This window comes from Nannobrachium achirus (genome assembly GCF_963921795.1).
Source record: "Nannobrachium achirus genome assembly, chromosome: 12".
Taxonomy (NCBI): Eukaryota; Metazoa; Chordata; class Actinopteri; order Myctophiformes; family Myctophidae; genus Nannobrachium; species Nannobrachium achirus.
In genome coordinates, this window is record NC_137832.1 from 34,845,905 (window position 1) to 34,873,793 (window position 27,889).

General features: G+C 40.9%; 2 protein-coding genes across 4 annotated transcripts in view; one reads left to right on the plus strand and one right to left on the minus strand.

The window, feature by feature from the left end:
* Positions 1-19,797, plus strand: git2a (G protein-coupled receptor kinase interacting ArfGAP 2a). Of its 3 annotated transcripts, XM_080739538.1 has the most exons (20): positions 1-389; positions 2,982-3,115; positions 4,585-4,697; positions 4,852-4,957; positions 5,629-5,715; positions 6,026-6,156; positions 6,275-6,369; positions 6,697-6,742; positions 7,235-7,286; positions 7,404-7,476; positions 7,980-8,077; positions 8,257-8,368; positions 8,468-8,610; positions 9,381-9,530; positions 11,469-11,717; positions 12,628-12,717; positions 14,739-14,821; positions 15,354-15,545; positions 17,059-17,122; positions 17,927-19,797. In XM_080739538.1, the coding sequence occupies exons 1-20, from the start codon at positions 338-340 to the stop codon at positions 18,137-18,139; spliced, it is 2,283 nt and encodes a 760-aa protein (XP_080595664.1). In that variant the 5' UTR covers positions 1-337; the 3' UTR covers positions 18,140-19,797. The 3 variants fall into 3 exon arrangements, with proteins under 3 accessions (XP_080595664.1, XP_080595662.1, XP_080595663.1); XM_080739536.1 differs by lacking the exon at positions 12,628-12,717; XM_080739537.1 differs by lacking the exons at positions 11,469-11,717; positions 12,628-12,717.
* tchp (trichoplein, keratin filament binding) overlaps positions 19,060-27,889 on the minus strand; it is a gene marked incomplete at its 3' end in the record, with an annotated part of 9,181 nt that continues 351 nt past the window's right edge. Inside the window, exons 2-13 of the mRNA XM_080738599.1 lie at positions 26,949-27,148; positions 25,393-25,603; positions 24,651-24,707; positions 24,237-24,305; positions 23,775-23,948; positions 23,567-23,679; positions 23,414-23,480; positions 23,143-23,315; positions 22,924-23,005; positions 22,598-22,783; positions 20,325-20,468; positions 19,060-19,065 (exon numbers count right to left, since the gene is read on the minus strand). Coding sequence (XP_080594725.1) covers positions 19,060-19,065; positions 20,325-20,468; positions 22,598-22,783; positions 22,924-23,005; positions 23,143-23,315; positions 23,414-23,480; positions 23,567-23,679; positions 23,775-23,948; positions 24,237-24,305; positions 24,651-24,707; positions 25,393-25,603; positions 26,949-27,139 — 1,473 coding nt within the window. The 5' untranslated portion in view covers positions 27,140-27,148. The remainder of the gene's footprint in view (positions 19,066-20,324; positions 20,469-22,597; positions 22,784-22,923; positions 23,006-23,142; positions 23,316-23,413; positions 23,481-23,566; positions 23,680-23,774; positions 23,949-24,236; positions 24,306-24,650; positions 24,708-25,392; positions 25,604-26,948; positions 27,149-27,889) is intronic.

The following is a 27,889-nucleotide window of genomic DNA, read 5'->3' on the forward strand; positions in this document are numbered from 1 at the left end:
AACACTCAACTACGGGAGAGTGTCTGTAGTTAGCCTGTTTGGTGCTACTTGTTTAGCCAGTTCGTTTCTTTAACAAGCAGCACTTGTCTAATTAATATGCGTTAATAGGCGCCGATAACACATTTCGACAATACTTGGGAGGAGCTGATCGTTTGTTTTGATCCTAAACGGGTTATTAGCTATAGCCATAGAGGCTATAGCTCTATAGCTAACGCGGAAGGAAGGAAGGAAGAAAGATAGCCCTGCAGTCAGAGCCATCAATGAATAGCTGAACGTACGCTACAGAAATCCTTATTTTTGACCTTCTAGTAGGCCCTGCCTTCCACCCAGGCAAAGGATGTCTAAACGCCTACGGAACAGTGAGGTTTGCGCTGATTGCAGTGTCCCGGGTAAGAACTGCAACTCAATCCAGCCCTGCAGTTGTTTTCTGTTTAGCCTGACTGGCGTTACTGCCCTCCTAGCTTGGAGGTTGGAGCTCTACTGGTTAAGTTAGCCAGGCAGCCAAAATGATTCTGTTTTTAACTCAATGTTTTTATATAGTGAGAGAGTGTATGGTACCAAATAAAACCTTTTTATTATTAATATTATTAGGCTATTATTATTTGTATACTACTTAGAAAAAGATACATGAACATTGAGGAGATTACTGTGTATCAATAAAAGCAGACAAGACACTGACTGACATGTCCATTGATGTGGTGGGTCAGTACTGTTGTACAGCTGTTATATATTTGTTTTACCGTGTAGCTTCTAAAAACTGAAGTATATTATCTTAGAAGGCTAATACATACTATAAATCAGTGACAAACATGCTTTGTGTGGACTGTAGATCCAAGCTAAACGCTTGCAACTTGGCAATTGCAATGTTTATAAACCCAGAAGTTGTAACACTGGACCCTTTCCCCCATACAAGACAGTCAGCTAGTAGCAGACAGTAAAGTCCCCCAAACGTTCTGTTCAACCTTCAGTTCAAGTTACTTAATTTTCAAGTTTTCACATACTGATGGCAAATCAATGAATCGTGTAGTCTGTGTGGATTTAAGGAGGTTCCTTGCTATGTTTGATGTTCGTTTTAGTTGATAATGATCTTACTTTGGTGTTATACAGAGGATATGTAGTCAATGTGATGTTTACAATCTTTGCTTTGTAAAATCAGGTTGGCATACAGTATCTCATTGGGCCAATCATTGTTCTCAATTTTGAAATAACACTTGATTAGTAGTTGTCCTTCCTAGTCAGAGTAGGAAGTCTACACAACACAAGTTTAGAAGTCACACTTTAGCTGGGGGTAGTATATCCTCCATTGCTTGTCTGAACTAAGCATATTTCTTTCTTAAATAGGCCTACATTTATAATGATACAATTGGGCGCAATACTAAAGACATTTCTGGGAAAGCAGAGTTATTGTTGTATTGTGTCAAAGACACTTAGCATAAAATCCATTTTTATACAGGAATGACGTGATGTTTTTCAGACTGCACAGGAAACAAAACAGGATGCTGAGAGAATTGACTGGATGCAATGAATGTAGCAGATTCATACTGTATGTGCCAGTGCTGTTTCCCACCAATTTAATTGTGTACTAATTACAAATGATGAGAGCTATGCTGAATGCATTTATTTTCTTGTCTTTAGATACAGAAATATATTTTGTGATAAGTAATTTAAGAGAGCTGATTAAAGGCTGCTGGCAAAGTGGCAGCTACTGTCGTGACCCCTTTGTCTCTAATAATCTTGGCTCAAAGTCTGACGAATCTCCACACCAGCTGGCCTGGTCTGCCCTTCCATGCCTATTTACCAGTTGTTGTTGTGTTCAAATATTTTTAGAGTTTCTGGATGTGGTATTAATTTAAGCAGCACTTGTTAAGGAAAGAGTAAAAGAGGCATGTGGTTGGCTTGTCAGCACTCAGTTCTCAGTGGAGTGGAAGGGGCAGACAAGACCCTCAGCACCAGGTGACCCAATCTAACCAGCAGCTGTTCCTCTTTCACCTCAGCTGTCACTATAGGAGGCATAACAAACCTCCCTGTCCCTCATCTGAGAAAGCCAGGCTCATTTATGCTCTGGCGCACAGCTTTGCCACTTGTAGAAAATGACTGATTTTCAAGCAATAAACATGATGCAACACATCGTGAAAAAGGAAGCCGTTACTCTGCATTTATTATTTAGATTCTTAGCGTCATCAAAAACTGTATCCAAGAACCATAATACGGTTTGTCTGTACTTCCCCTTTGCACTCTGCTTGAGTTCAACGCCAGCCCAAATCTACACAAGTGGGGTCAAGGAAGGGCTTAAAAGCCTGGGACTACACCTACTATTATGTCTACTATTACTACTACTTACAGTGTAGTTTAGGCATGCTTCTTGGTCAAGCCGGTATCAGCCTACAGTATATGTGCCCTCAGTGCTTCCTCAAGGCATATTGTGATAATAATAGCCTTAATATTGGTCTAGCCTGAATGTTGTAGTCAGCAGCGTCTGCGATTGAGGTTGTGTTCACTGTTCATGTTACATTAGCCGGTATACGGTTTGCTTTATCTGCAGTGATCTGAGATGGCCAAGTCAGCTAGACCTACAGTAAGGCAGATAAATTCCAAGGGTATAATTGAAATGGCTATCCTCTGTATGTTTGTGAGGACATAGAAATTGAATTGTTTTTAGTTGAGAAAATAAGTGTAATGGTCTTCCAATGCCAACACCAGAGATTTAAATAATAGTTATGTTAACAGACAAAAAACCCAGTCACAAGTTCAACAATGAAGTCAGAAGCCAAAGGGAAACTGTAATAACCTGTGATCGAGACAACTGATTTGTGGATCTGAAGTTAAAACTGTCAGACAAGGCAGATGGAGTTAATTCAAACAGAGGTGTTTTCACGTAGTGTGCTGCCTGCTTATTATCTTCACAGCAAACATCAACCATTGTCAATATTAACCAGTGTTGTTGTGCAAATCCATTTGGTGTTACCCTTTCTCCTCCTCAGAACCTCGCTGGGCCTCAGTGAACAGGGGCGTGTTGATTTGTGACGAGTGCTGTAGTGTTCATCGGAGTCTGGGCAGACACAGCTCTCAAGTCCGTCACCTGACACACACGCCTTGGCCTTCCACGCAGCTACAAGTAAGAGCCCCATAATAACTTTGTTTTTTGTGAGGGTGTTTTTTTTTGTGTTTACAAAATACCCTTTTGTTCAAAGTCATGCTGTGTAACTATATCAATTCATCTTGCACTAGTGAACTAGTTTGGAAACGTAACTTCGGACGATTATTTCTCCCCTTCAATAATAACCCCCAAAATGAATACCCCAACATGCTTCTGTTGGTAATCGCACTAGTTTTGAACCACCTGCCAGGTGTGCGACTGCCACCTGAGCATGGATCCTGCAACTTTGACAGAGATCCGTCTGTGGTACTGTTGTGCCTGTAAATCTCTGGAAGAAAGCCTATGGTCCTTCAGTGAAGCAAGGGGGGGGAATGGTCTTCCTGGGACGGCTCCTAAACGGTCTGTCTTTGACATCACCAGTCTCACGAAACTTGGTCCTACGTTTGGAAATGGTACCAGGGCTGACATCAAATAATGCTCCCACTCTGCGTGACGGAACACCAGCTTCCACTTGCCATATTGCACAGGCCTTATCTTTAAGGGACCAAAAAACTTGCACTCCCCCTCACAATCCCTCACAGTTTTTGCTGGATTCTCGGCTGCAAGGCTAAGTAACTAGGCTAGCAGTTTACACAGGAAGTTCACAGAATTATTACCTAAATCTGTCTTTAAATGAATTTCTGTCGATTATCTAGTTACAATGACAGCTTAGCTGAATAGAGGTCTCAGACTCAATTTGTATTATTTCCGGAACATTTCCATTTTCCAGTGCCTACTGCCTACATCATTTAAAAAAAAAGAAAAGGAAAATAGGAAAAGACTATATAGACTATATAGCTTATAGTCATCAGTGTTTCAGTTGTGTGGTGTGAATTATACCTGGCCCTTCACTCAGTGGTACACTGGCTCCCACTCTGCTGGTTTTGTACATCTTTTTCAATAACGCTGACTCTTCTAATGTCTATCGATTCATTTATTTTCTACTCCCAAAATTGCAAGTCTGCATTGTTAAATACGAGACGGGCACCAGCCTACTCAGGAATGATTCAAGCATGCATTATTATTATTATTATATATGGTTGTATCGGTCGGATCAGTGTTTCCGGACAACTGCCTATCCGACCGTCTTGACTTGAGGCTGGGCATGACGCTCCCTCGGTCGTTTGAAGTCGATCGGACGAACGGTTCTCGAGATACTGTAGGTGCAGATTTTGCACATTTATTGTAGAACTAGACCAGGTCAACCTGGTTGTGCCAGACCCCCTGTCTGTCATCATCATTTATGACATCATGCCTTTTGTAGGCATGTCATCATCATGTCATCATCATATATACCCTTTATATAGAAAACCCGGACAGACCGACATTTGCTTATGTAGGCCTACCCATTTCATGGGTCTGGCCTTCACAGTCAACTGGCTTGACTGTGAACTGGCTTTCTCAAAGGCAACACACATTAATTGTTTCATTACTCCTATTTAAATCAGATGGTGCAAACGTTATACAGCAATGGTGCAAATTCAATATGGGAGCACTCTCTTTTGGACCCTTCATCTGTGATGAGTGGAAAGCGAAAGGCCAATCCTCAGGACAAAGTGCAGTGAGTCATAATTGTTTGAAAACATATCACATAGATCGTCATGGAATTTGTGAACAGAAACTGGTTGTTGGACATTAAATGTCAATGTGCCTCTGGCTAATTACTCACTTTCTGCTCTTTCTGTTTCTTCTTCTGTTTTATGTTGCCCCAAAAGTCCAAACAAAACAGAATTTATAAAGGCCAAATATCAAATGTTAGCATTTGTCCATCGCATGCCATGCAGAGAGGAGGACAGCTGCACAGCTAAGGATTTAAGCAAGGTGAGGAGAAAAGGTTGCTTTCTAAATTGTTATTTAAGTGAGGTCCGGGGACCCCCAGGGGTCCTTGAGCGGGTTCCAGGGGGTAACCCAGCAAATATAGTTAGTATAGTGCCAAAATCAGTTTGACTGCTTTAACCTTATATACATCGGATATTTGAAAATAGCCGATCTCCAAGCTCTCTTTCAATGCGGTGCTTGTAGAGATATTTTCAAATCGTCTTGAAAGAATTTGGTGTATTTTTAAAACATTTACAGAAATGTTGTATAGGGGTCCCTGACTCCCTGGCACAAAATATCTTCAGATGGGTGTCCATGGCCAAATAACTATTAATGTGGGGTTCTTTGACATGAAAACGTTTGAGAACCACTGCTCTAAAGGTCATTTACACGCCGGGAGGTGTGAAACAATGCGAAAATGTGTCCGATAATATTTCGCATTAAACTATTCATGATAAAGCTGACCCATTTCAACAGGTTGTTGCTTTTATTCATAGTTAAAAACCTACTTCATTCATTCAGTAAAACACTTTGAAAACAACTGTTTGGTAAATTTATGAAAACCCATAAATTTATGAAAACCCATCCCGGTGTGTAAGGGTCTTGTGAACAGCTTTGCTTCAAACTTGCAGCTAGTCAGAGGTTAATTTTGTTACTGTTTTTTTCTCTCCAAGCAACTACACTCAAGTGTACGGACTGGGAATCTCGAGACATGCTTGAGGCTGCTATCACTGGGAGCCCAAGCTAATTTCTTTCACCCAGTAAGGGCTCACTCACTACTTAACCTTTTTGTGTTTGGCATGTACTAAACAATCTACAAATTTGTATTTGAAATCCTGTTTCTCAAAGTGGATTCCAGGGACTCTGTGGGTTCCTTTAGGGAAGTCTAAATTGACCCATACAAGTCTGTAACTCTGGCAGTGTACAAATGGAACCAAATGAACCCTAACACGTTCATTTGGTTCCATTTGTACACTGTCGGAGTTAAGAGGAGACCTTGAAATTTGAAAGTTTGAGAAACAATGTTTTAAATGACTCCTCTGAAGATTTCTTCAATTTCTTTTCCTCAAGGAAAAAGGGAACACCCCCCTGCATGTGGCTGCCAAGGCAGGCCAGGTATCTCAAGCTGAGCTATTGACAGTTTATGGTGCTGATCCAGGAGCCCCAGACACCAGCGGCAAAACTCCTATTGACTATGCAAGGTTAACAGGAGACTTTTCCACCCCCGGATACATCTTAAATCATTAAAACATGAGATTTTACACACCTGTAATTACACCTTGGAAGTAATAACTTACTGATAGTGTGTATTCTCTTTAGGCAAGCTGGACACCATGACCTGGCAGATAGGCTGGTTGAGATCCAGTATGAGCTCACTGACCGACTGGCATTCTATCTCTGTGGAAGAAAGCCAGGTAAGCAGACTATTGTCAGACAGATCTAGCAAATAATTGTTCTTTTTTTAATCTGTGACAGAAAGACACTTAAGAAAAACATAAGACTTGGAAGTGAATTGATAGTCGTGTATTTTTTCTTGTGACTGCCAACATTTCAAGGTAAAGCCCACACATGTTGCTCCCTGCAGGTTAAAGAAAAAACATCTTTGCATCTGCACAAAAGCTTTACCGACCATTTGTTCATGCTACTTTTACTGTAGATGATACATTGTTTACAGTTGATTACTTAAACAATTGGCATGGTGTGGTTGTAGTCATCCATATTTGCATCATTGTTTGTTTCAGATCATAAAACTGGCCAGCACTTCATAGTTCCACAAATGGCTGACAGGTAAGAATATGAGTATCCACAGTCAAGTGATCGCCTTTAAAGTTGAAGACTTGAGTGGATGATTTTAACTTGAATCAACCCTTCAAAACTGTTGAGTGGCTTTGTTGCAGTTGTTTATGGTTGTGTTCTCGCTCTGGGACCTGTTCTGACATGCTTGTGGCCTTGGCGAAGCATCCATTATCTGGTTGTGAGGAAAGAGACTAAAGTAGCTCATATACACCACACAACGGTTCTATTGTTGTAAATGGTTGAACTGTAGTGCCAGTCACAGCATTGTACTGCAGTACAGTATACAGTAGCATTGTTCTTTTATTTAGAATATAAATTTAGATTTCTTCTTCTTTATTGCTCTCTAAATGGATAAGGAATATGTAAGTATTATGGAGCAAAAAGTGATTGTTTTTCCAGTGTTTTTATTACATTTTTGTCTTTTGTTAGTAGAATGATATATAAGTTTTAATTGTGTGTTTTTCCCCCCTCCAACATTTTTAGCAGTTTGGATTTATCAGAACTGGCAAAGGCTGCGAAGAAGAAACTGCAGTCTGTAAGTGTTGCAGTATTTAAATTGATCATCAATTATACTATACAAATTTCATGACAGGCTCCTCTAAATGAGACTGACCCACTCCTGACTGTCTGTTCTTCATTATTTGTAACGCAGCTCAGTAATCATTTATTTGAGGAGTTGGCCATGGATGTGTATGACGAGGTGGACAGAAGGGAGACTGATGCAGGTAAGAGACCAGATTTGTCGTAGACGAGGGAAAAAAGGTGTGGGCCAAGTTTAGACCCATGTGGACACTGATCAGCAAAGTCTATAGATAGGATCTTAAATGAGTAGTTCACCCCCAAAATTACTTTTTTTCTATTGATTACTCACGCCATGGAGACTTGAGTTCAATAATATTTTTAGTTTTTTTCCGCATTCCTAAGACAAAAAATGTATTACAATAAATGTACCCCCATTGATTCCGGATGGGGACCCAAATGCATTCGGGTCCCCATCGGGAATCAATGGAGGTAGATTTACTATAATACAATTTTTTGTCTAAGGAATGCGACAATTACAAAACAATATTATTGAACTCAAGTCTCCATGGCGTGAGTAATCAATAGAAAAAAAATCATTTTGGGGGTGAACTAATCCGTTTAAGTGGTTAAAAGCTACCTAAATAGATTGCATATTGCAGAATGCAGATATGAATATGACCTTTGAATGCACCCCTGTTGTGTGTAGTATGGTTAGCTACGCAGAACCACAGCACCCTAGTGACAGAGACGACTGTGGTCCCTTTCCTTCCTGTGAACCCAGAATATTCATCAACACGAAACCAGGTAAGTTGACCTCACACAACCTTTACTCAGTTCAGTTAAACTGTAAAACCATTCATTTTGCTTTGTGTTGAGAAAAAAACACTCCTCTTAATGTGTTTCCTCATTTATCACAAGTTGACACATTCACCTTGAAGTTTGCAGTATGATTTGAAGTATTTTTTTTTCTTTCTTTAATTTAGGGACGGCAAAAACTTGCAAGATTCAATGCACATGAATTTGCAACTCTTGTGATTGACATTTTAAGTGACGCTAAACGGAGACAGCAAGGGAATTCAGTCTCTAGCCCCAAAGGTCAGTAGGTCATATTGATATTTCAATCAAAGTTTGACTTGACTAGTGTAACTGGTATAGTGATGTCAATCTTTTCTTTGTGCTTCTGCTTGATTCCAGACAATGTTGATCTTATCCTGAGGAATGTGGGTATGAGACATGGAAGTGAAGGCCAGGACAACGACCAGCCTGATTATGATAGCGTGGCCTCTGATGAGGATACAGATCAAGAACAACCTTCAAGCAAAGGAGATAGGACCAAGGTAGTTGACGACAAGATCCAACAAAATAAGACAAAAGAGCTACTCGTTTCAAAAGGACAAGCACAATAAACATTAACTCACTGTCCCGGCAGTTGTCTCTGCCAGGCCAAAGTCGTGGCAGAGACTGCGTCATGCATTTGTGCGTATCTCTGGCACCGTTGGACCGATCCATGTGAAACGGTGCACACACACTCCCTGAATGCCAGAACAGAGCAGAACTAGCCTGGCCTGGCCAGACTATATACTAATGCAGCTAACTAACTGCAGTTTTAACATGGATGGATTGTCTGGCTGTGCTAGGCTAGAGCAGAACCAGTTGCCTATTATAGCACCACCAGCAGGCAGATTTTTGCAAAACACATTTTTGGCTAGTACTCCTACAAATATGTGATCAACATGGATTTGCCCGATTCTTTTCATATCCCATCCTGATTGGCATCTGAAGTTAGGAACGTTTGGAACAAAATGCCTCAAATCATGAACGCAGTGTCCGATTGCCATGAAAGGATGAGAAAGAAATGCCACTCTCTTGCCTATTATAGTGACACCAGGAGGCCGATTTGAGCAAAACCACATTTTATATTACTCACATTTTGTCCAAATATCATGCAAATCGGTACACATTATGTCTATAGTCATGACTGAATTCCGAACATTGCTGGCCCACAATAACCTACCTAACCTCCGAGGAGCACTTTTTCCTAGTTACCAACGTATCCCCTATCTCATGTCAGATGTCACTACTGTTTCCCACAATTCCTTCCCAACAGAGCCTTGACTCGGACCTATCAGATGGACCAGTCACCGTGCAGGACTTCATGGATGTGAAAAATGCACTTACAGCCTCAGAAGTCAAGATCCAGCAGCTTATGAAAGTCAACAGCAACCTGAGCGATGAGTTGAGGCTGATGCAGAAAAAGGTATCCACAGAACTGCACCAATAAGATAACTAACACCAATGGCCGGACTGAGGGAGGGGCACAGCGGTCAGTCCAATGTGATCTCCCTCTGGCGGGGAAAGCACAGCCTGTGTGTTGTAATGAGGGCCTGGCCACCTGACGGGGAATGCTCTGCTCCGGGGCCAGGCTGCTGTCACCCCCCGTTGGTCCACCTTCTGTTTCGGCCAGCATGTTACAACATCTCAAAGTTTGAATGGTGGCTGGAGCATTCTGTTTTGTTTTTGTTTAATTTGTGAAGAAGAAATGCTTTCTTAACTACAATTCTGATTGGGGAAACATTTATAATACCCTGTTCTATGCAGGAAATGTATTCCAGTAAAAGCTGTGCTATCTCATGGTACTAACAAGCATGTTTGAATAATTAGCATGAAATAATGTAGTGTGTATATAAACTAACACAACTCGTATGAGTGACCGTTGCAGTATCAGTTATAGTTCAGTGTGTCTAAGGAGAGTGTCGGAGTGTCTTTTCTGCACATGGTTGTGTTTGGGTAATTCTTTGGGGTGCTTTCATTTTAAGAGGTCATGTCGCTCTACTGTGCTTCACAGCTGAGTATACATTTTGTAATTGAATTACTTTATTTTTTTATTCTTTTGGAATGGAGTATGTGAATCTAATAGCTTATAGCTTGTCAAACTCCAAAGACCTCAAATGACAATTTCCTCTGATCCAGATGTTGTCATTTGCTCATGTGATAAGCACCTTAAAGTTAAATTATTTGGTAAAGGGTTCCTGTCAGTGATGTTAGATTTCTGTTCTTTTATTTTTATTTCTTTGGTCAGAAAATGAGTCTTGCCAGCACCCTCTTGTAGACATCCAGTGTGAGATTTAGCTGTGTGGTTTGGCATTGTCTCATAGACCTCACCAAGCTCTTGAAATCAAAAAACAAGGGTGGGTTGGAACAAAAGCACTCCACATACACCACTGATTATTTTTATGACACACGGGAGAGTGATTCAAGTAACAATTCAAATGATGCCTGGATTTATTTCGATATTTTTCACTAAAACAGGTCTAGACCAAAATGACTGAAAAGTTGTCCCTTGAAAATACATCATATTTGTTGAGCGTTACTGTTGCACTAAAGCATAAATCAGCATAGTTTTAATTTACAACTTAAGTGATCACCACATTTCTCCAACAATTCATGTCAGTCAATCATGGCATAGGTTTGTGGCTAAAGCATATTGGTAGTTTGAGTATTTTATCTGCCCGACTGTGGCAAATTTGGCCCCTTTTTCTCAAATGTATCCTGTTATGATCATCTTGCTGACTTCTTGAATGCCTCTAATCTAATGTACTCATCTTTCCTGCACATCTTTGGTAGCTAGATTGCAGCTATTTTACTTGCCTCTGCTACAAACCTTTGCTTGCCTACCCCTTGCTTCACATCTTAGAAGAGGAAATCTAAACACAATTTGTTTCACCTGTTTATTATGATTGTTTTGAACAGTGGATATTATTAACCATGGTTAATATTTTAACATGTAACTTTCCAGGAAGAGAATGAATGTAGTTCCCATTATCTTGTAAAGTGTTAATTTTAAGAGAGAATCTACCCAGGGGAAGGACTCATGTTATTCCTATGATTTAGTCATTTGATACTTGTGAAAAAGATTATATTTTCAGATTATTTTTTTAGTTATCCACAGCCCACCTCTGAGACACAGAGTGAGTAGACAGCCACCTTATATTGAGCATTAGTGTGGATAGATATGGAGATATGTTTGGAAAAAAAAGATGGATGGATGTATTCCTTTATCATATTTATTTATTGGGGGTACACTCACAGTTATTTAGACAAATTTGGGGCAAATGCTATAAAGATGAACAGTGTAGGAAAAACGCTTGCTTTGCTGACAGCACCTCTTAGTGTATTGCTGACCCCTCTCTTCCAGCTGCAATCTCTGCAAAGCGAGAACACCTCTCTCAGGCGGCAGGTCACAACCAATATCTATCAAGTCCCCAGCGGTTCAGACTACCCTGATCCCTCCAGCCCCTCAGCCCTGAAACGCCGGCAGTCTTCACGGGCCAGCCGGACCATGTCTATGTATGAGACTGGCTCAGGCCTGAAGGCCTATCTCCCCAAGGGGGAAACTCCCTACCCAGAGGAGGGTATCCCCACCCTACAACCTTTCCCACCTCATGTAAGTAAGACCTGCACCCTGCCTTCCTTTGCCATTTCCACTCCATTTTCAAGCTTTTCCTCACATCTATCCAATCTGTCTGCAAACGCCCCCTCCCCCCTCCATTTCCTTTACTTTCATAGTAATTTGCCATCGGGTATTGTCTAAGTCACAGTGATCAGAAAGTGCAATGCGATGAGCAAACAACACACAGCTAGTCTCATTCCATGATGTCCACTGCTTGGACTCTCATTGGACCAATTCTCTGTAAATCTGGTGTTAAATCGGGTACTGTTTGTTTATGAGGATAAACAGGGTTAGCTTATAAAGAGCTGTCGTGCTGAGCTTGAATTAATTATATACTTCCATTTGTTCTGTGTATCATGTCATTCAGCATTAAAAATACCATACAAATGTGCTGTGCTTTTGTACTAAACGACAAACTAACAAGGTTGGTCATTCTTCATCTATACATTAGATTAGAAACAAAGGTACCTATGCGTGGTACTACTGGAGTATAAGTACTTTTAGCTTGCGCTACATTTGGGTTTTTTGAAACAAACTTGCGAGGAATTGAACAACAGATGATGTCTGTTTCAACATTTTACCAATGAGCATAAAATATATGCTTGTAGTGAAAAATAATTGTAGATTATTTCCCTGCTTTCAATATGTGTCGTTTTGTCGATGTTTGGGCTAGCATGAGTAGCAATATAGAACGCTGGATTTTATTTATGTTTATTGTGAAAATATATCTTATATATTATTTCTGTTTACAGTGTGCCCAGTACAGGCATGGCTATGTTGTGATCTACCCAAGGCTACTTGTGTCACATACTGTTGTCACAATGATTCTTGGGAGCTCTACAAAAGTTTGTCCTCCTCATTTTTATTTTGTCTCCTTAAAATGTGATTTGAACCCTGTCTTTAGACGGAAAGGGGCGCTTTTGTGACCACCTCTTCATCCCTCCCCTCATTTCCATCCACCCTGTCTTGGTCGAAGGACGAAAGTGCTCAGAAGGTTAAGTACCTATTCACTTGGTCCCAGCCTGGTGGGATGCAGCGAATCCACCGAGAGACCCTTGTCATTTGTTCCATTTCCACTCCCTTCCATGCTACTCCTTACCTGCATGAACCAAACCCTCTCCATGGGCTGCATTCACCCCTGATGCATACTTCCATCATCAACATTGTGACTGCTACAGAAAGAGAATTGTGTGTCTTTTGCAAATGCAACAGCTCTGCCCAAGCACTGACATCTGGGTAGACGAGTGCACTTGTGATGTGGCACAGTGATAAAGTGAATTCTTATTTTCTATCCATAAGAAGCCTGTTGCTGACAGTAAGCCAAACCCCTGCCACTGGAAAAGAAAACAAAATTTGTATTTTAAAATCTAATGAAATGTCTGTATGTAAGTAGTGTCTGTCAATATATAAAATTCTTGAGCCCACATCACTTGCACTCCAACACTAAGAGAAGTCCTTTTCCCCATCTCAGAACTTGGCCATCATGCACAGCAAGCTTCAACCAGCATGCTCTCACCTCCTCTAGTAACACCCAGTCCATGTGTTAATCTAGGGTGCTCCTTGTCTAAAGAGATGGTTTATTAGGTATAGATACAGAGGAAAGACATGTCAAAATGTGTACTTGTCAATTATATCGTCACAGTCGTGTGTTGTCCGAGACAAGGGTGCGCATGCAGCCTTGCATCTTTTACTACATACAGGAGGAGGATTGTATTTGAGCGCTTTAGGACTTTTATTGAAAGGGTATGTATACTGTATGGTTTAAGTGCATTTCTCGTTTGTCTCAGCTTCCTCTTTGGATATGCAATCCTGCTTCCTCTACAGTATGTGTATCTGCTCAGAACTCTCAAATCATTGCATAATCTAAATTCAGAGGGAGAGTCATCCCACTGTCTTGAGGATGAATGGTTGCTATTTTATCGGTACATGCAAATGTGTTGATTTGTTGTTCAGTTTGTCTCTCCCTGAGTATTATCTTCTGATGAATTCATCTGAGTCGTGACTTTCACCTCAATTTATGATTATGACTACTACAACTTTAATCTACCTTGGATTACAGTAGGGGAAAAGTGAATGTGTCATGATTCTGATAAAATAGTGTGAGATGTCTTCCCAAATAGTACTGGCTTTATTAATCCTAGCATAAGGTCCATAGATCCCATATTAAAATTGGCTAATGGGAGGGCGGGCGGACCGACCAGGGCCATGGCACTCTAACATAACCATAAACAAACCCGATACGCCCATATATAGGCATGTCACTATGACTCAGACATAACCATAAACATATATGTATATGCATATGGGAGGTCCGGATGTTCGGAGTCACAGATCTGATCGCTATGCCCATATACTGTATGGTCATGTGTGTATGTATGGGACTGACCAACTTCTAACTCGGCGCGAGCAAGAACTCGAGGGAGTGTGGTGCCCGCCACCGAGTCGCTTGGATATGCGTTTGTCCAGAACTGCCGATCTGACCAATATGCCAATAGATGGGCATGCCAATATACAGGTTATGGGCATATACTAATGACATCAGGGATCTCTATATATGGGCTTAAAGGGGACAAGGACTCTCAGTCATAGTATCAGTACCAGTACCAGCCATTCCCCTGATCTGATTATGATTTCAAGCAATTTAGACTAATTTCAAACAATACATTGCCAGTGACGAGTGTAAAAACTATTGAACCTTCGATATTGTCTTCACTAACACTGATTACATTTTAAAAGCTGCTAGCAGATTCTTTATTCTTGCTTCGTTGCTTTATTGCTTGTTTCATGCAAAGTTGTTGAATGGCAAATTCATCATTGTCAGATCCTCTTTATTTTTCGGCAATACCATAAACACAAGGTGTAATATGTCACAAAGTCTGAATTTCTTCTCTGAAGTTGAACACTTTGCATTGAAATTATGATTCCAGTAACGCTTCTTTCTTCTAAACCTCGTCAGTGCCACTGGATATTTGCAACAGGCACATTTTATCATTCTCTCTCCTCTGTTGGTTCTAGGCTTCAAAGTTTGAGAAGCAGGGCAGCATGCCAGACAGCGACTATGACAATGCATTCAATGATTCTGAGATGGATGAGTCGGGGTAAGAATTTGTCATTTAAAAAAACGTTATAACAGGGGTCTTCAACAGGGGGTCCGGGACCCCTAGGGTGTCCTCAGAGTTACTACAGGGGGTCTTCCACATCTTTGTGTGATATAAACTTTTTTTTTTTTCTCCTTTTTTATATTAACCACTTGAACCCTAGCGTCCATATTCGGAGAACTTTAGCCAAAAATAGCAGATCTACAAGCTCACAACGTTGAGCTTGTAGATCGGCTATTTTTGGCAAAGAGCTTTGGTGTAGAGGGGAAAAAGAGCAGAGTGAAAGGTAAAGTGTATTTAGTATTGACGGTTCTAGAATCCAAAATACACTGATGATTGTGCTGTCAAAAGATGAAACTATATGGAATCTATTGACAGGTCGTGGAGGTCCCTGCTTCATCTCTCTCAGCAAAGGGGACCTTGGCCTGAAAACGTTGAAGACCCCTGCTTTATAAAGTTATTGGTTTGCTTTTGTTTGTTTTTTAGACTGAGATTGGTAGAGGGTACAAATCTTTTCTATTTCTATGGGCAGTCTGTGTAGGAGAGGGAGGCTAAGAAGCTGTGGCTGGCTTGGAGAGGGCAGCTCTATCCCTGAGCTGGACGATCTGGAGCAAGAGTCTGACCCCACACTTCCCAGCACAGAGGATGTAATCCGCAAGACGGAGCAAATCACCAAGAACATTCAAGAACTTCTGCGTGCCGCACAGGAGAACAAGCATGACAGGTCAGAATCTGGAAATAATGTTCCACCTTTCAACTCACTCAAGATATTTGTACTTTCACTTTCTTGCTTCTCATTTAGTCCCATCCCTTACTTCCCCATTGGCATTTTGTCATGTTCGGTTGAGTAGTTTCATTTCCTACCATTTCCCCTTTGTCTCTTTTTATGTTACTCTTCTCCCTCATTCCACTTCCACTCCTCTGCTTCTGGTTTTCTGTTACTTTGCTGTGGTGGCCCCTGTCCCTCACCCTGTTGAGCAGAAGATGCGAGCGCGAGGGTGTGCGTCGGCTCAGGCACAGTCTGGGATGTTTCAGCACCCTGGTGCCTTGGGCTGAGAAGGCCCCCGCTCCCTTCCAGCCGCTCAGCCTCCGGCCCCCTGACCCTGCCTCCTGGTACTCTGGCCTCTGTCCCTGCCTCCCAGGCACAGTTTTGTTTTCTCTCACCTATTGGTTTTCTGTCCTGCCTGTCTATTGTTCCACCTTGCCTACTGACTGACTGACTGACTGCCTCTTTTCTGTATTGCACAGCCAAATGCTTATCTGGAGAATATTGTGAAGATGCAAAAGTGCCTAAAAGGCATTCTGTTTCATGCTTACTTGCCATACTTATTAAATTATTATCATCAGGCACCAACTTGGGATATGTTTCAACCAATCAGAGAGATTACTGGAATTATTTGATTATTATCTCCACTAGTCTGATAGCAAGGGTTGGGATTTAGTCCCTGTGGTTGTTTGGCTATGCTAACAAACCGCTTGTCCAATCAACCGCACATTTCTTGTGCATGCTGCCAGTAGGCCAAGGAAGTACCTCCATTTTTCCACACTTCAAATGTCTTGAAATATTTTACTTTACATTTTATAATTCAAGTTGAAGTTGGGTTGCCATAGCTGAATGGTTAGTGAGCACGCCTAGGACTCCGGAGGTCCCAGGTACGATTCCAGCTCCAGCAATATGTCCAAGTGTCCATGAGCAAGACACCTCCGTTCTCCTCTGTGGGCAGCACTCAGCTGAAAACTGAAGTTAGGTTAGTTTAGTTAGCTAACTTAAGCTAAGATAGTCATATAGCTATAGCTATATGAAGGTGATCTGATCAGGCTGAAACCTGCCCAATTATGGAGTCATATGTCACTGTCTACTTTGATTGTAGAGCTTTATGTACAGCGAAGCCAGGTACATGTAATTCCATGTGGTTTTTACATAGGTTTTGCCTTTCTTTGCATAGCCTATACAAAGTTAATGTCATATAGTGCGCTGCGCTTTTGAATACTCTACCCCTGTTAAATTGATGTTTACTAACAATAGATGCAGTTGTTCAATGGTAAACTCCTATTGCATGGATTGCTGTGAGTTGTAATTAGTGCTGCATTTTGCGATTGATTACATTCAATATTCTTGGCTTGTTTAAAACAACTCATCTCACAGTGTGAACTTAATTTTCTGTTTTATCTCTTAAGTCAGATTTCATGTCTGATCTATGTAAATTTCATGGACACTTTTTTTCTTTTCCCCACAGCTTTATACCATGCTCAGAAAGAATATATGTTGCTGTAACAGAAATGGCTGCCCTCTTTCCCAAGGTAAAAACAAAAAGGAAATAAAAGCACGTTGCTGATTAATTAATTAAAGAGTAGGTTGCTATTATATTGCTTAAAATGTTATGGATAAAAAAAAGATTGTTCACATCCATGTATTAATTTTATGGCTGGGATGCGATTAAAAGTTTTAATCTAATTAATTACAGGCTCTGTGATTAATTAATCGCAATTAATCGCATTTTAATCGCCCATCGATATTTGACCTGAGAAGCATTTTTTTCAAGTAAAACACATTTTGTTGTACGAGTGAATCAACTAGTGAGTTTTTTAAATCTAAATTTCGCATCCACTGGGCCAAGCAAAGCGCTCTGATCGGCTACTTCTCCCTTTGCGTTTGTTGTCTCTTCTTGGTTGGTGCATCGCTATGATCGGTATGCCCGAAACTGAAGGTTCTGTGGTGCAAAAACTAAGTGCGATTAAAATGCGTTAATTTTTTTAATCGCGTTAATTTTCTGTAATTAATTAATCGCAATTAATCAGTTAAAGTCCCAGCCTTAATTAATTTATATAATGTATTTCAGACCGTATATTTGTTAGACATTTGAGAAGGGATCACAGGAGCCTTGATTATTTCAGCTTTAGGTCTGCAAAAGATGTTTCAGAGACTTTTAGCCACATTGCAGTTAACCAATTAAACCACTGGAGCCCCATTTCTATACTTCGTCGTAGAATATTGTCACGCAGCCACAGTATTTATATATTTGTTCAATGGCATTTCTGGTTTAAGTGGTTGAAAGGTGTGACAGAGGTCATTAATTGAATTTAAATGTTTGACTTTGTGATTAGAAGCCCCGCTCGGAGACGGTGAGGGGGCCCCTGCGCTTGTTGACCTCCAGTGCCTACCGGCTTCAGACTGAATGTAGGAAGGCAGTGCCCTCAGAGGGAAGCCCAGGGCCGGACATGCAGCTTGTCACTCAGCAAGTCATCCAGTGTGCTTATGACATTGCAAAGGCAGCCAAGCAGCTTGTGACCATTACCACAAAAGAGAACAACTGTTAATAGTCATCAGTGAATAGCACTTAAATGGTATCAGGCCAATAACATCTCAGTTGTGTTCTTTTATTTTTTTATCAGTATTTGTGGTATATGCATGCATTTCTTTTTTTAAGAGGTTGCACAATACACGATTTGTATGTTTTACAACATTTAAAGCCAACAATGTAATGTAGTCTTGGGAGAAAAAGTAAGCACATTAACAATGCTAGGTTTGAAGTACGGTTCTATAACTGTTGAGGAATCATGTATAGATAATATGCAGTGACTGGTTTACCTGGGAAATAGAATGGCCTTCTGCTTACTCTTACCAGTCATGCTCAATCAGTCCATAATGTAAATACTGCTTCTTCAATAAGTAAATACTAACGTTACTAAACCATAAAGGAGTGTTCACCCCCAAAATTACTTTTTTTCTATTGATTACTCATGTCATGGAGACTTCCGGATGGGGACCCAAATGCATTCGGGTCCCCCATCCGGAAATCAAGTCTCTATGGCGTGAGTAATCAATAGATAGTTATTTTGGGGGTGAACTACTCTTTTAATGCTTTGTGACAAAAGCCTAATGTATACTTTGTTGCACAACCTAGTTTTAATTTGGCTTCAGTGTACAGTATTCAGTGTTCTTTGTTAACAAGTCCAGAGTCCAAAGCTAGACATGGGAGCTAGCAAAAGCCATACGCAATCCATGAATCTATTGCCATGAATTGCTAGTGCTTAAATTCTTGGAGCTAAAGAAGCTTCTCTTCATTTATTGCACTGCATTACCATCTTTTATGAAAATATATCCTCAAATATTTTGACCTTTTTAATATACTTCCATTAAAGGTAGGGTGATTTTATTGGTTGAAACAAAAATGTTAAAGCACTGTATTCTGATTATCATTGCTATCGTGTGCAGTAACAGGGGTCTGCCTGTCTCTTTAGCTCTTTAATAAAGAGAAAATACATTTTCAGGTAGGTGACAAGATTTCAGCCAATCAGGAGAGTACCCATTCGTCAGATACATTTTTATTGTGTTCCAGTTCCAATTGTCTGCTCATTTCTTTATCATCACTTAAGTTCTAATTTCACAAATGATGTACACTGCCGTTACTGAACAAACACTCCATAGCTGCCGTTACTGAACAAACACTCCATAGCAAGAGTACTATCAGAACTTAGAGCTATTTAACGCTTATAACCAAAGAAAATCACTTACCCTATCTTTTTAAATATTGGAAATGTTCTAATGTACATAGTGCATTCTACAATGCCTATGTGAGTTGCATAAAATATATTTACATGTATATGGTTTGCCCCTGTCCAAACTACCCTCTGTAATTCACTTATTGCGCCATTTTACTATGCCTATTTGGCAAGTCAGTGAATGCAAGTAACATTTGGTCAGGGGCCAAATTATATTTTTCACCAGCAACATGTTCTTGTATTAAGTTATAATGTTTTTCAGAGGATATACACTGCAATGTATTATCCAGTCTTGTGTGCTATAGCAGTGTTGGTGGTGTCGCAAGATATTCAGAGCTAATAATCATTTGTCCTGTGTTTTGTGCTCCGTTGTGTTGCTGCTAGATTTGTATTTAACGTGCAACTAATGGGATAGAACTATATTTATCTCTTATATAATTGTGCAACCCAAGGTCCATCCTCGCCATATTGTATCAAGAGTTCATTGTAAAACTTGAAATCTGATCAAGGAAATGTCCCTCTCTGTACTTGAATGGGGTCCAGAGATGTATGTCTTGCAGCTGTTATAGCTGCACTTGGGAAAAATATTTTTTATTTTCTAAATAAACTTAATTTATAGATATGTTGTAATTTTGTCGTTTACTGTAATACAAAAAAGACAAAATGGTCATTTCAGATTTAATACAAATGTTTATAAATAAAGCGTAAAAAACTATTTAGCTCTAGCATGATTGCAAAACTATCATTTTGTTATGTAAACAAGCTTTATTGCCATACAAATGGTCTCCTGTGTCGAGTCCTCATGTCCAGGCTGATCGGGGTCTGCTGTGAATCTGAAAAAGATGGCATCAAGTATGGAATTCAATTAGTTTAAGGTAAAAAACAAACCAAAAAAACGACTGAATCACAGCCTTCCAGATGTTTACACATCTGCCTCGCTGGAATGCAAACTTTAATGTCATCGATTCATATGATGTGGCCTTTTTTTATAATCCTGTACCTTTTCCTGGTACCCCTGCCCGATCATCCTCTCTGTCTCCAGCCTCAGTTCGTCCTCTCTGAGTTGAAGTGCCTCCTCCTCCTCCTTTTCTTCTTCTTCTCTCCTGCGTTTCTCCTCCCATTGCTCACGACACCGTTGCTCCACCTGCAATTATATTGTAATACAGTATTGTAAACACATCATGCTTGGTTCAAGACTGTCCAAGTGCAGGCTGTAGTCTGAGGACTTGCTCCCCAGACCAGCTGATGTTTTAACTCCCATCAGTGCATATGCAAAGCAAATGTCCATTTATTTTAACAACCACAACCTCCACCCCTCATTTCTCACATGCCCCTCTTCTAGCGCCACCATCAGGCCGATTTTTGCTAAACATTTTTGGACACTGCTCCTACAGATTTGTGCCTAAAATCACGCAAAGCGGTACACAGTATCTCTAAAGTCATGTCATCATCATGGATCTGTCCCATTTCCCATATTCCCTCCTGATTGGCTATGATTGCCTTCTAAAGTTTGTATATGCAACGTGACAGTCGCATATCTCCCGATTAGGGAGTCTTACTGGTTTTAATAGTATGACTATGCATTATGTTCATTTATTCCACCTGTAATGGAATTAATGTAGCTACAACAGCATTAAAATGTATTGAACACTTGGGAGAATGAATTAGCTTCATACAATTCCACAAACTCTTTTTAACTATCGTTTGTTTATAGTACCTTTTTAAATTTGGTGTGTGCCTGAGATCTGTCACATCTTTAAGCTGGTTTGTGACAAATGGAGGGTTGTCCAAAGGCTATTGAGTAATTTGGCCTATTGTTAATTCAGAAATTAGTTAGTGCTGTTGTAGTCATTGTGGCTTGGGGGACAATTAATGGGGCACAATGAAGTTGTGGCTCTGAAGCTGCATAGAGCTTTTTAAGCCATCTCCAGTGGCTCCCTGTGTTTTGACAAATAATACAATAATTAGTCATTCTTAAATTCTCCAATCAAAAAAAGAAAAGAAAATGTCTTTCCTATACACAGAATGTCTAGCCTGTCTTTTGCCAAACCTCAATAGCATTGGCTAGTCTCGAGTTTCTCTAGCTACTGTAGACAAGATATGGATTCCAAACCCAGAAAAGTGAACCTCAGAGGAAATGTAATAGTGTGTGGACAGATTTGTTTGCTTTCACTGCTGGCTTACCAGTATGCTTGATCTGCAACGACAAATTGACAAACAGTAAAAAACTGAGGAAAAGTTATATTGATTTTGGAACTACTGCCCAAAGCAGAGTAGTGAATGTATTTTTTAAATAATTTGATCAAACTCCACTACTGCTGCTAGTTTTATCTTCCAATCATGTTCTAGGACCAAGGTTGCCGAAGAGGGAGTGAGTAGTATAGAAGTAGAGAAGCAGGCATGTGATGTGATGGATTAGTTTTTGGAACAACCTGCAGTCTGATAGTTAACATTTTATCGTTGTTTTGAGGTCCATTCGGATTTCTTTGTTGGTTAATTTGAAGCCGAATTCTATGGGGAAGACCGTAAGACACCAATGTCTCCGAGCTTTGTCACATGTTGTGTTTGTGAAATTATGTTGCAAATATTGAGCATCTACAATGTGAAAATGCACAGATAGGAAATTCCAACAAAAGCATAAAAGATCTCTACTGCATGCTCACAAGCTGTAATAGATGTGCTACAGCTGGTAGGAACAACACTGTCCATTAACACATATGGTGCCAACCCCGAGTTTCCCGAGTTTGTATTGGTACTAGTGCTGTGCCAACCCCGAGTTTCCCGAGTTTGGGACGTTTTTTTTCAAAAAAAAAATTTTGGACCTCCAGAAATGTATTAGGCATGATCGCGATTGCGAAATTGCATGTTTAACCCCCATACCAACCCATTCTTTCAAACATGGCAGCCATGTTTGTTTACATCTGAAGAAAACATAATGGCTGATAAATCATGAATGCCTGAACGGATTTCCAAGCGGATTTTTTTGTTTGAAAGCTGTGAACAGCATCTACACACGTGGTGCATCATCTAGGCATGGGCGTGCACTTTTTACACACTTGCACAATTACATGGAAGTCTATGGTAACCATGGCAACGCGGGACATTGGCCGGAAAAAATCATTGCAACATAAGTGTTAACATGGGAGTTGATGTTCTACACTTGAGATGTTTGGTGGAATCAGTTGAAAAGGGACTTAGAAACAATCACTTAGCAAAAGAGTTACATTGCTTGCCAAGTGAAAATCAGGATATGTGTAGAAGCAGTGTTCTAACCTGAGCAGTAATTTCTTCTCTCCGTGCAGTTCTGTTTCCCTGTTCCTGGTCCCTCTCCCTGCGTCTGGTCTCCCTCTCCAACTCCAGCTCTTGGATCAGCTCTTCTCGTCTCCTTAGCGACTCCTCTTGCGCCTCACGGTTCTGCTGCATCTTATCCTCTAGCTGCTGCTGTCTCCCCACGAGAACCTTTTGGTGAAGCATTCAGCTGGATTATTATGAAACTGTCATGTTTTGGCTTACCTAAGTTACCTCCACCTGGGGGTTTCAGCCATTTGTGTGTGTGTTTTTTTATTTTATTTATGATATCCCTGAAAAGGCTAATTCACCTCATGCATGAGCCGCTCTCTGGCTTTCCTCTCCTTCTCCCACTCTGCCTCCCGTTTCTCCCAAACACGCTGGGCTTCCTCCCTGACAGGATGAGACAAGGCGGTTTGCAATGATGACAGCAACAGAATCCCGGTCTCATAGTAAGGGGCTTACTAAACACTAATCTTATAAATGCGTTGCGCACCAAAAATAACCATTTCAACTGAAAAAGTGCTCACCTGTACAGAAGGTCAAACTCTGCCTCCCTTTCCCTCTCTAGCTCAAGTTGTTCTTCGATCACATGTTTCATCCAGGCAGCGTCAGCCATAGCCCTTTCCCTTCGTGCGCTCTCACTCCTCTTGTCCTCTTGCTCCCCTTCCATCAGAGCGGCCAGGATCTTGCGGTCGGCCTCCTGGTTGGGTACAGTCAGGGAGGTAGTACGGTACACAGGCAGAGTCACAACCACAGAGGCTCATGTTGAGAGATGAATGAAAGTTTAATTGGACTCACAAGCTCCTCCTGCACTTGCTGTGCTCTCCTCTTCAGCTGAGCGCGGTACTGACGGACCAAGAAATGCCTGGAGGGGCAAAGTCGGTAAGTATGTAGCTGACAAACGTAATGAGATTTCTACTGTCTATCTTGCCCACAGATAGCTTGCCTTACCCCATCTCCGATTTCCTTCTCTTGTCCTCCACTTTCCTCCTTTCTTCCTCCATCTTCTCCAACTCCCAGTGCTGGGTGAGCAGGACTTCCTGCTCTTTCTTTAGACGACCAGCCTGAGCCACAGAGAAATGAACCACTACTTAAAACAACACACTTGACAATACCATTTATTTTTACTTTTTAAGTTCAGATTCCCAGATCTGTATACCTCTTCCTCCCTTAGCTTCAGTTCTTCCATCTGATTCCTGAGTTCATCTGCTCTCTTCCGCTCCTCCGTTTTTCTTCTCTCTTCCTCCAGCTTCATTCGCTCCACAGCCTCTCTTCGCGTTCTCTCAAACTCATTTTCGAAACGACTCTTCTCTTCCTGAGCTGCCTCTTCATGCTGTAGGTTTTCAATAGAGGGCTTATATCAATGTCTAAATGTACTCAATAATGCACTATGCTGAGTCATTTACTGTGATACTGTGCTCTGATGAGCATCACAATTCAACTCAATAATATATATTACATCTCGAGGGTTACTAAATTGTTTTAAAATGGAATTACCTTTATTATCAATGAAAATATTTAAAATGGTCAAAATATGAGTATATTCCTTCAACGTGTATTGAGACAACAATCTACTGAACAGCTATATTTTGTTGATTCTCATATTACAAAAATTACCTACCATTTTTTTCTCCGACACCTGCTCTTGCCATTGGCTGACAACATGATCTTTATGTAACACAGATTCGACCTGTGGGCAGAATGAGACTGGAATTTGTGACAGGAGTGACAAGACAGAGATAAAGACCAGATACACTGTAGAGACAAAGACAACCCTGACCTAAGCGGACTCGGGTTAACAAAGTCATGGAATATTTGCCTCACAAGAGCTATTGGTTTCCAGATCAAGTGCACGTCTTGTCAAAAAAGTGTCTGTTTTCTCTACTAGACTGGATGGAGTCTTGGACTGTCATGAGATTCCTCTGAACTCTTAGCATGCTGTGCCATTTATCCGTTTGCCCCAAACCTCACACTGTGCAACAACAAAGGGTTTGGCAACTTGTTGCCTTTATATTTGTAGTTTAGGTTTAGCTACCTTTCGCAACTCTGGGTTGTTTTTCTTCCAGTGTTCATGGAGCAGCTCTTGTGCCAGCTAGAGGGTATAAGACAGAGACAACCATTATCATTGCAGTACAGGCTAACACATTTTGCACACTGTTATAGTGATGTGCGAGTCGACCCTTAACTTCAGTAGGTTCAGGCAGGGGGGTCAACACAAACGCAAAGAAGAAAGAAAAGCATTGGGGTAGCTCCTGTCTCTGTCACTATCCTATTGGCCTGTCTCCCTCCCGCAACCTGGCGTTTGTCAACGGGTCTGAGGCCCTAAGCTAGATGCAGAATAGATATTCCAAGACCCAAATTTAGAGTGAAAAGTTTTAACTCAAATCTTTGCTTCTGGGGGTCCCTAGAACAAAATATTTTGAGATGGGGGTCCGTGGCCAAATACATATAATTTTGGGGGTCCTTGACATGAAAAAGTTTGTGAACCAATGATATAGCAAAATACATTTTTCCCCCCACATTTGTAGAATTGGCCTATATCAGTGGTTCTCAAACTTTGTCATGTCTGTCAACAGACAGATACTTGTTTTTTTTCGTTTGTTTCTGGAAAACCATTGGTCCTATCAAATTCCCACTTGGCACTGCACACCCCCGGGTCATCTGGGACACACACCACAAGTTTGAAGTTGCTTGGTGACAGCTCCGGCCAGCGCATCACAACTGTTACATTGCTGATGGAGAAAGATTTCATGCTTCAAGTTATGCAACTGCTGTACCTTTTTCCTTCGCTCCTCCCTAGCTGAGCGGAGCTCTTCTGTCTTTTGCACCAACTGGCTTGACAACGTTCTCCTATCAGGAACGACTCCTCGGAGCTCTGCCTCTAGCTGGTCTCGCTCCTCCTGAAGCATGGCCCTGAGACGGTTCCTGCGCTGCTCCAGGTTCACCTTCTTCTCCTCCTTCAACCTCTCTTTATGGTATGCCGACATGCTGGCCCAAGAGATGAATGAGACATTAACCCATTCCTATGTCAGCTGTCTGCTCAAGAGTCTTTATCAGAACTGGCAAGTTTCTCCAGAATGGTGATGTGTACATCATGTAATTGGTGTGAAACAGATATGGGCTAGCTCTTTATGTGGTGTGGTGGTACATAAAGTTATTGTGTACACTCACTGGCCACCTATAGACCAATTTCCTGAGCGACACCCTGTAGAGGGCGCCACCCGCCATTGCCGCGGTGTAAACAGTAGTGTAAAGTAACTAGTAGCCTACATTTACTTAGCCTTGCGTAGCCAGGCGTACTCATCTGTGAAGAGAAAAGCCTGGTTACGACCATAGGCTAATACGGCATTGAATGGTGCTACTTCAGCCGGGAGAATTTCACCAGATGTTATTGTTTTTTTCACAGTGTAGTGTATTCCCCGCTGGCGGAAAAAACTGTTCTACTTCTCCCGACCCTTCGGTTGTGCTCGTAATAAACAATATCCAAACAAAAACATTGATTCTGACAAAGGACACCTATTAAGAGCTACAATCTATTTAGGTTTGTTTCGCTGGCGTATGTAAACAGACTGCAACGCATGACCTAACTTCCGTTAACCGCAGCACTTCCACCACTTCCGGTGTCTACAGGTTCATGCCATTCACATCGCATATTGTGGCCAGGGTGACATTTACTTAAGTACTGTACTGTACTGTACTTAAAGGAGTAGTTCATCCCCAAAATGACTTTTTTTCTATTGATTAGTCACGCCATGGAGACTAGAGTTCAATAATATTTTTGGTTTTTTGTCGCATTCCTAAGACAAAAATGTGATAACAATAAATTTACCCCCATTCGTTCCGGATCCGGAATCAATAGGGGTAAATTTACTCAAATCAAATTTTTGTCTAAGGAATGTGACAAAAACCAAAAAATATTATTGAACTCTAGTCTCCATGGCATGACTAATCAATAGAAAAAAAGTAATTTTGGGGGTGAACTACTCCTTTAAGTACACTTTTGAGTATTTGTATTTTATTTGAGCATTTCCCATTTTCATTAATTTTACTTCTACTCCACTACTGGCTGCTGTTTACACCGCAGAAATGGCGGCAGCGCTCTCTACAGGAAAGTCTATAGGTACACCCGTTCATAAATGTAAACAACCTCCTAATCCCCCAAACAGAGTGCAGCAACTCAGTACATGACACATATTGTATGCAGAAATGGCCAAAATGTGCAGCCCGCCGAATCTTGAAAGGAGGAGGAGGGTGCAAATTGGGGTTGTACCTGCCTGGTAGACTACATAAATAATTGTCAATGCTGCCTAATAGAATGGCCACTGTATATTACCTCTGTTCATAAGACTGACGAGAACTCCACCCTGCTTGTTTAGAGCTGTATAAACTCTGTTTTTTGAAGTACTGAGAATGCAGTTCCCACTGCTGCCGCCAACGGGCCTCTTGTTCCCTCTGCCGTGCCATCTGTCTCTCCACCACACGGGCACGACTGGGCACATGAGCGGACAGGGTTGGTAGAGCCATCAGTGATCTCTAAAGGCAGTGTACACATAGAGACACAGACAGACACACGGGTTAAGCGACATTCCCACTGGGCACGATAACTATAAGATAACTATAACTTTCACCATTGTATGTTTTATAGTTAGTGCCACTGCCATCCACTTGGCTTAGAACGAATATATATATATATATATATATATATATATATATATATATATATATATATATATATACATACACACACACACACACACACACACACACACATATATATATATATATATATATATATATATATATATATATATATATATATATATATATAGTGCTCAGTGTGTGAATGGCCCTCTACACATTGTTATTGATTGATTGATTGATTGAATACTTTATTAACAGTTACAAATAGTACAGTGGTAATCAATGCTAAAAGCCAAGGATAACAAAAAGACAAAGGAGCTTGTTTCCATTGTGGTCCTTTTTATTTATTTTTTTATTTTTAAATTGTTTTCCCCTTTTTTTCCTGACTATCTACTGCATGCATACTGTGTTCTATCCGTCTGTCATTCAGTGGTATATGAGATACTTCAATGGTTTCCTATGGAAATAAGCTTAGTCTTCTAGGATCTCCTTTTAGTAGACCTTGTACCAGTGTGAACTGTACCGTCATGAAACTGTACTTTTTCCTAAGCAAACTTATAAAGTCTTCAATCAATCAATGCCTCTTGGCGTTGCTTGCCTTGTCTGCTGAGTAGGGGGCTGGGATTCGTCTCC

What these genes read in the sequence shown, in the direction of transcription:
- git2a (XM_080739538.1), top strand. Translation starts at nt 338, where the DNA reads ATGTCTAAACGCCTACGGAACAGTGAGGTTTGCGCTGATTGCAGTGTC. An exon ending in CAGCTAAGGATTTAAGCAAG is followed by an intron (nt 4,958 to 5,628) that starts GTGAGGAGAAAA and finishes TTTCTCTCCAAG; the next exon opens with CAACTACACTCAAGTGTACG. An exon ending in AGGACGAAAGTGCTCAGAAG is followed by an intron (nt 12,718 to 14,738) that starts GTTAAGTACCTA and finishes TGTTGGTTCTAG; the next exon opens with GCTTCAAAGTTTGAGAAGCA.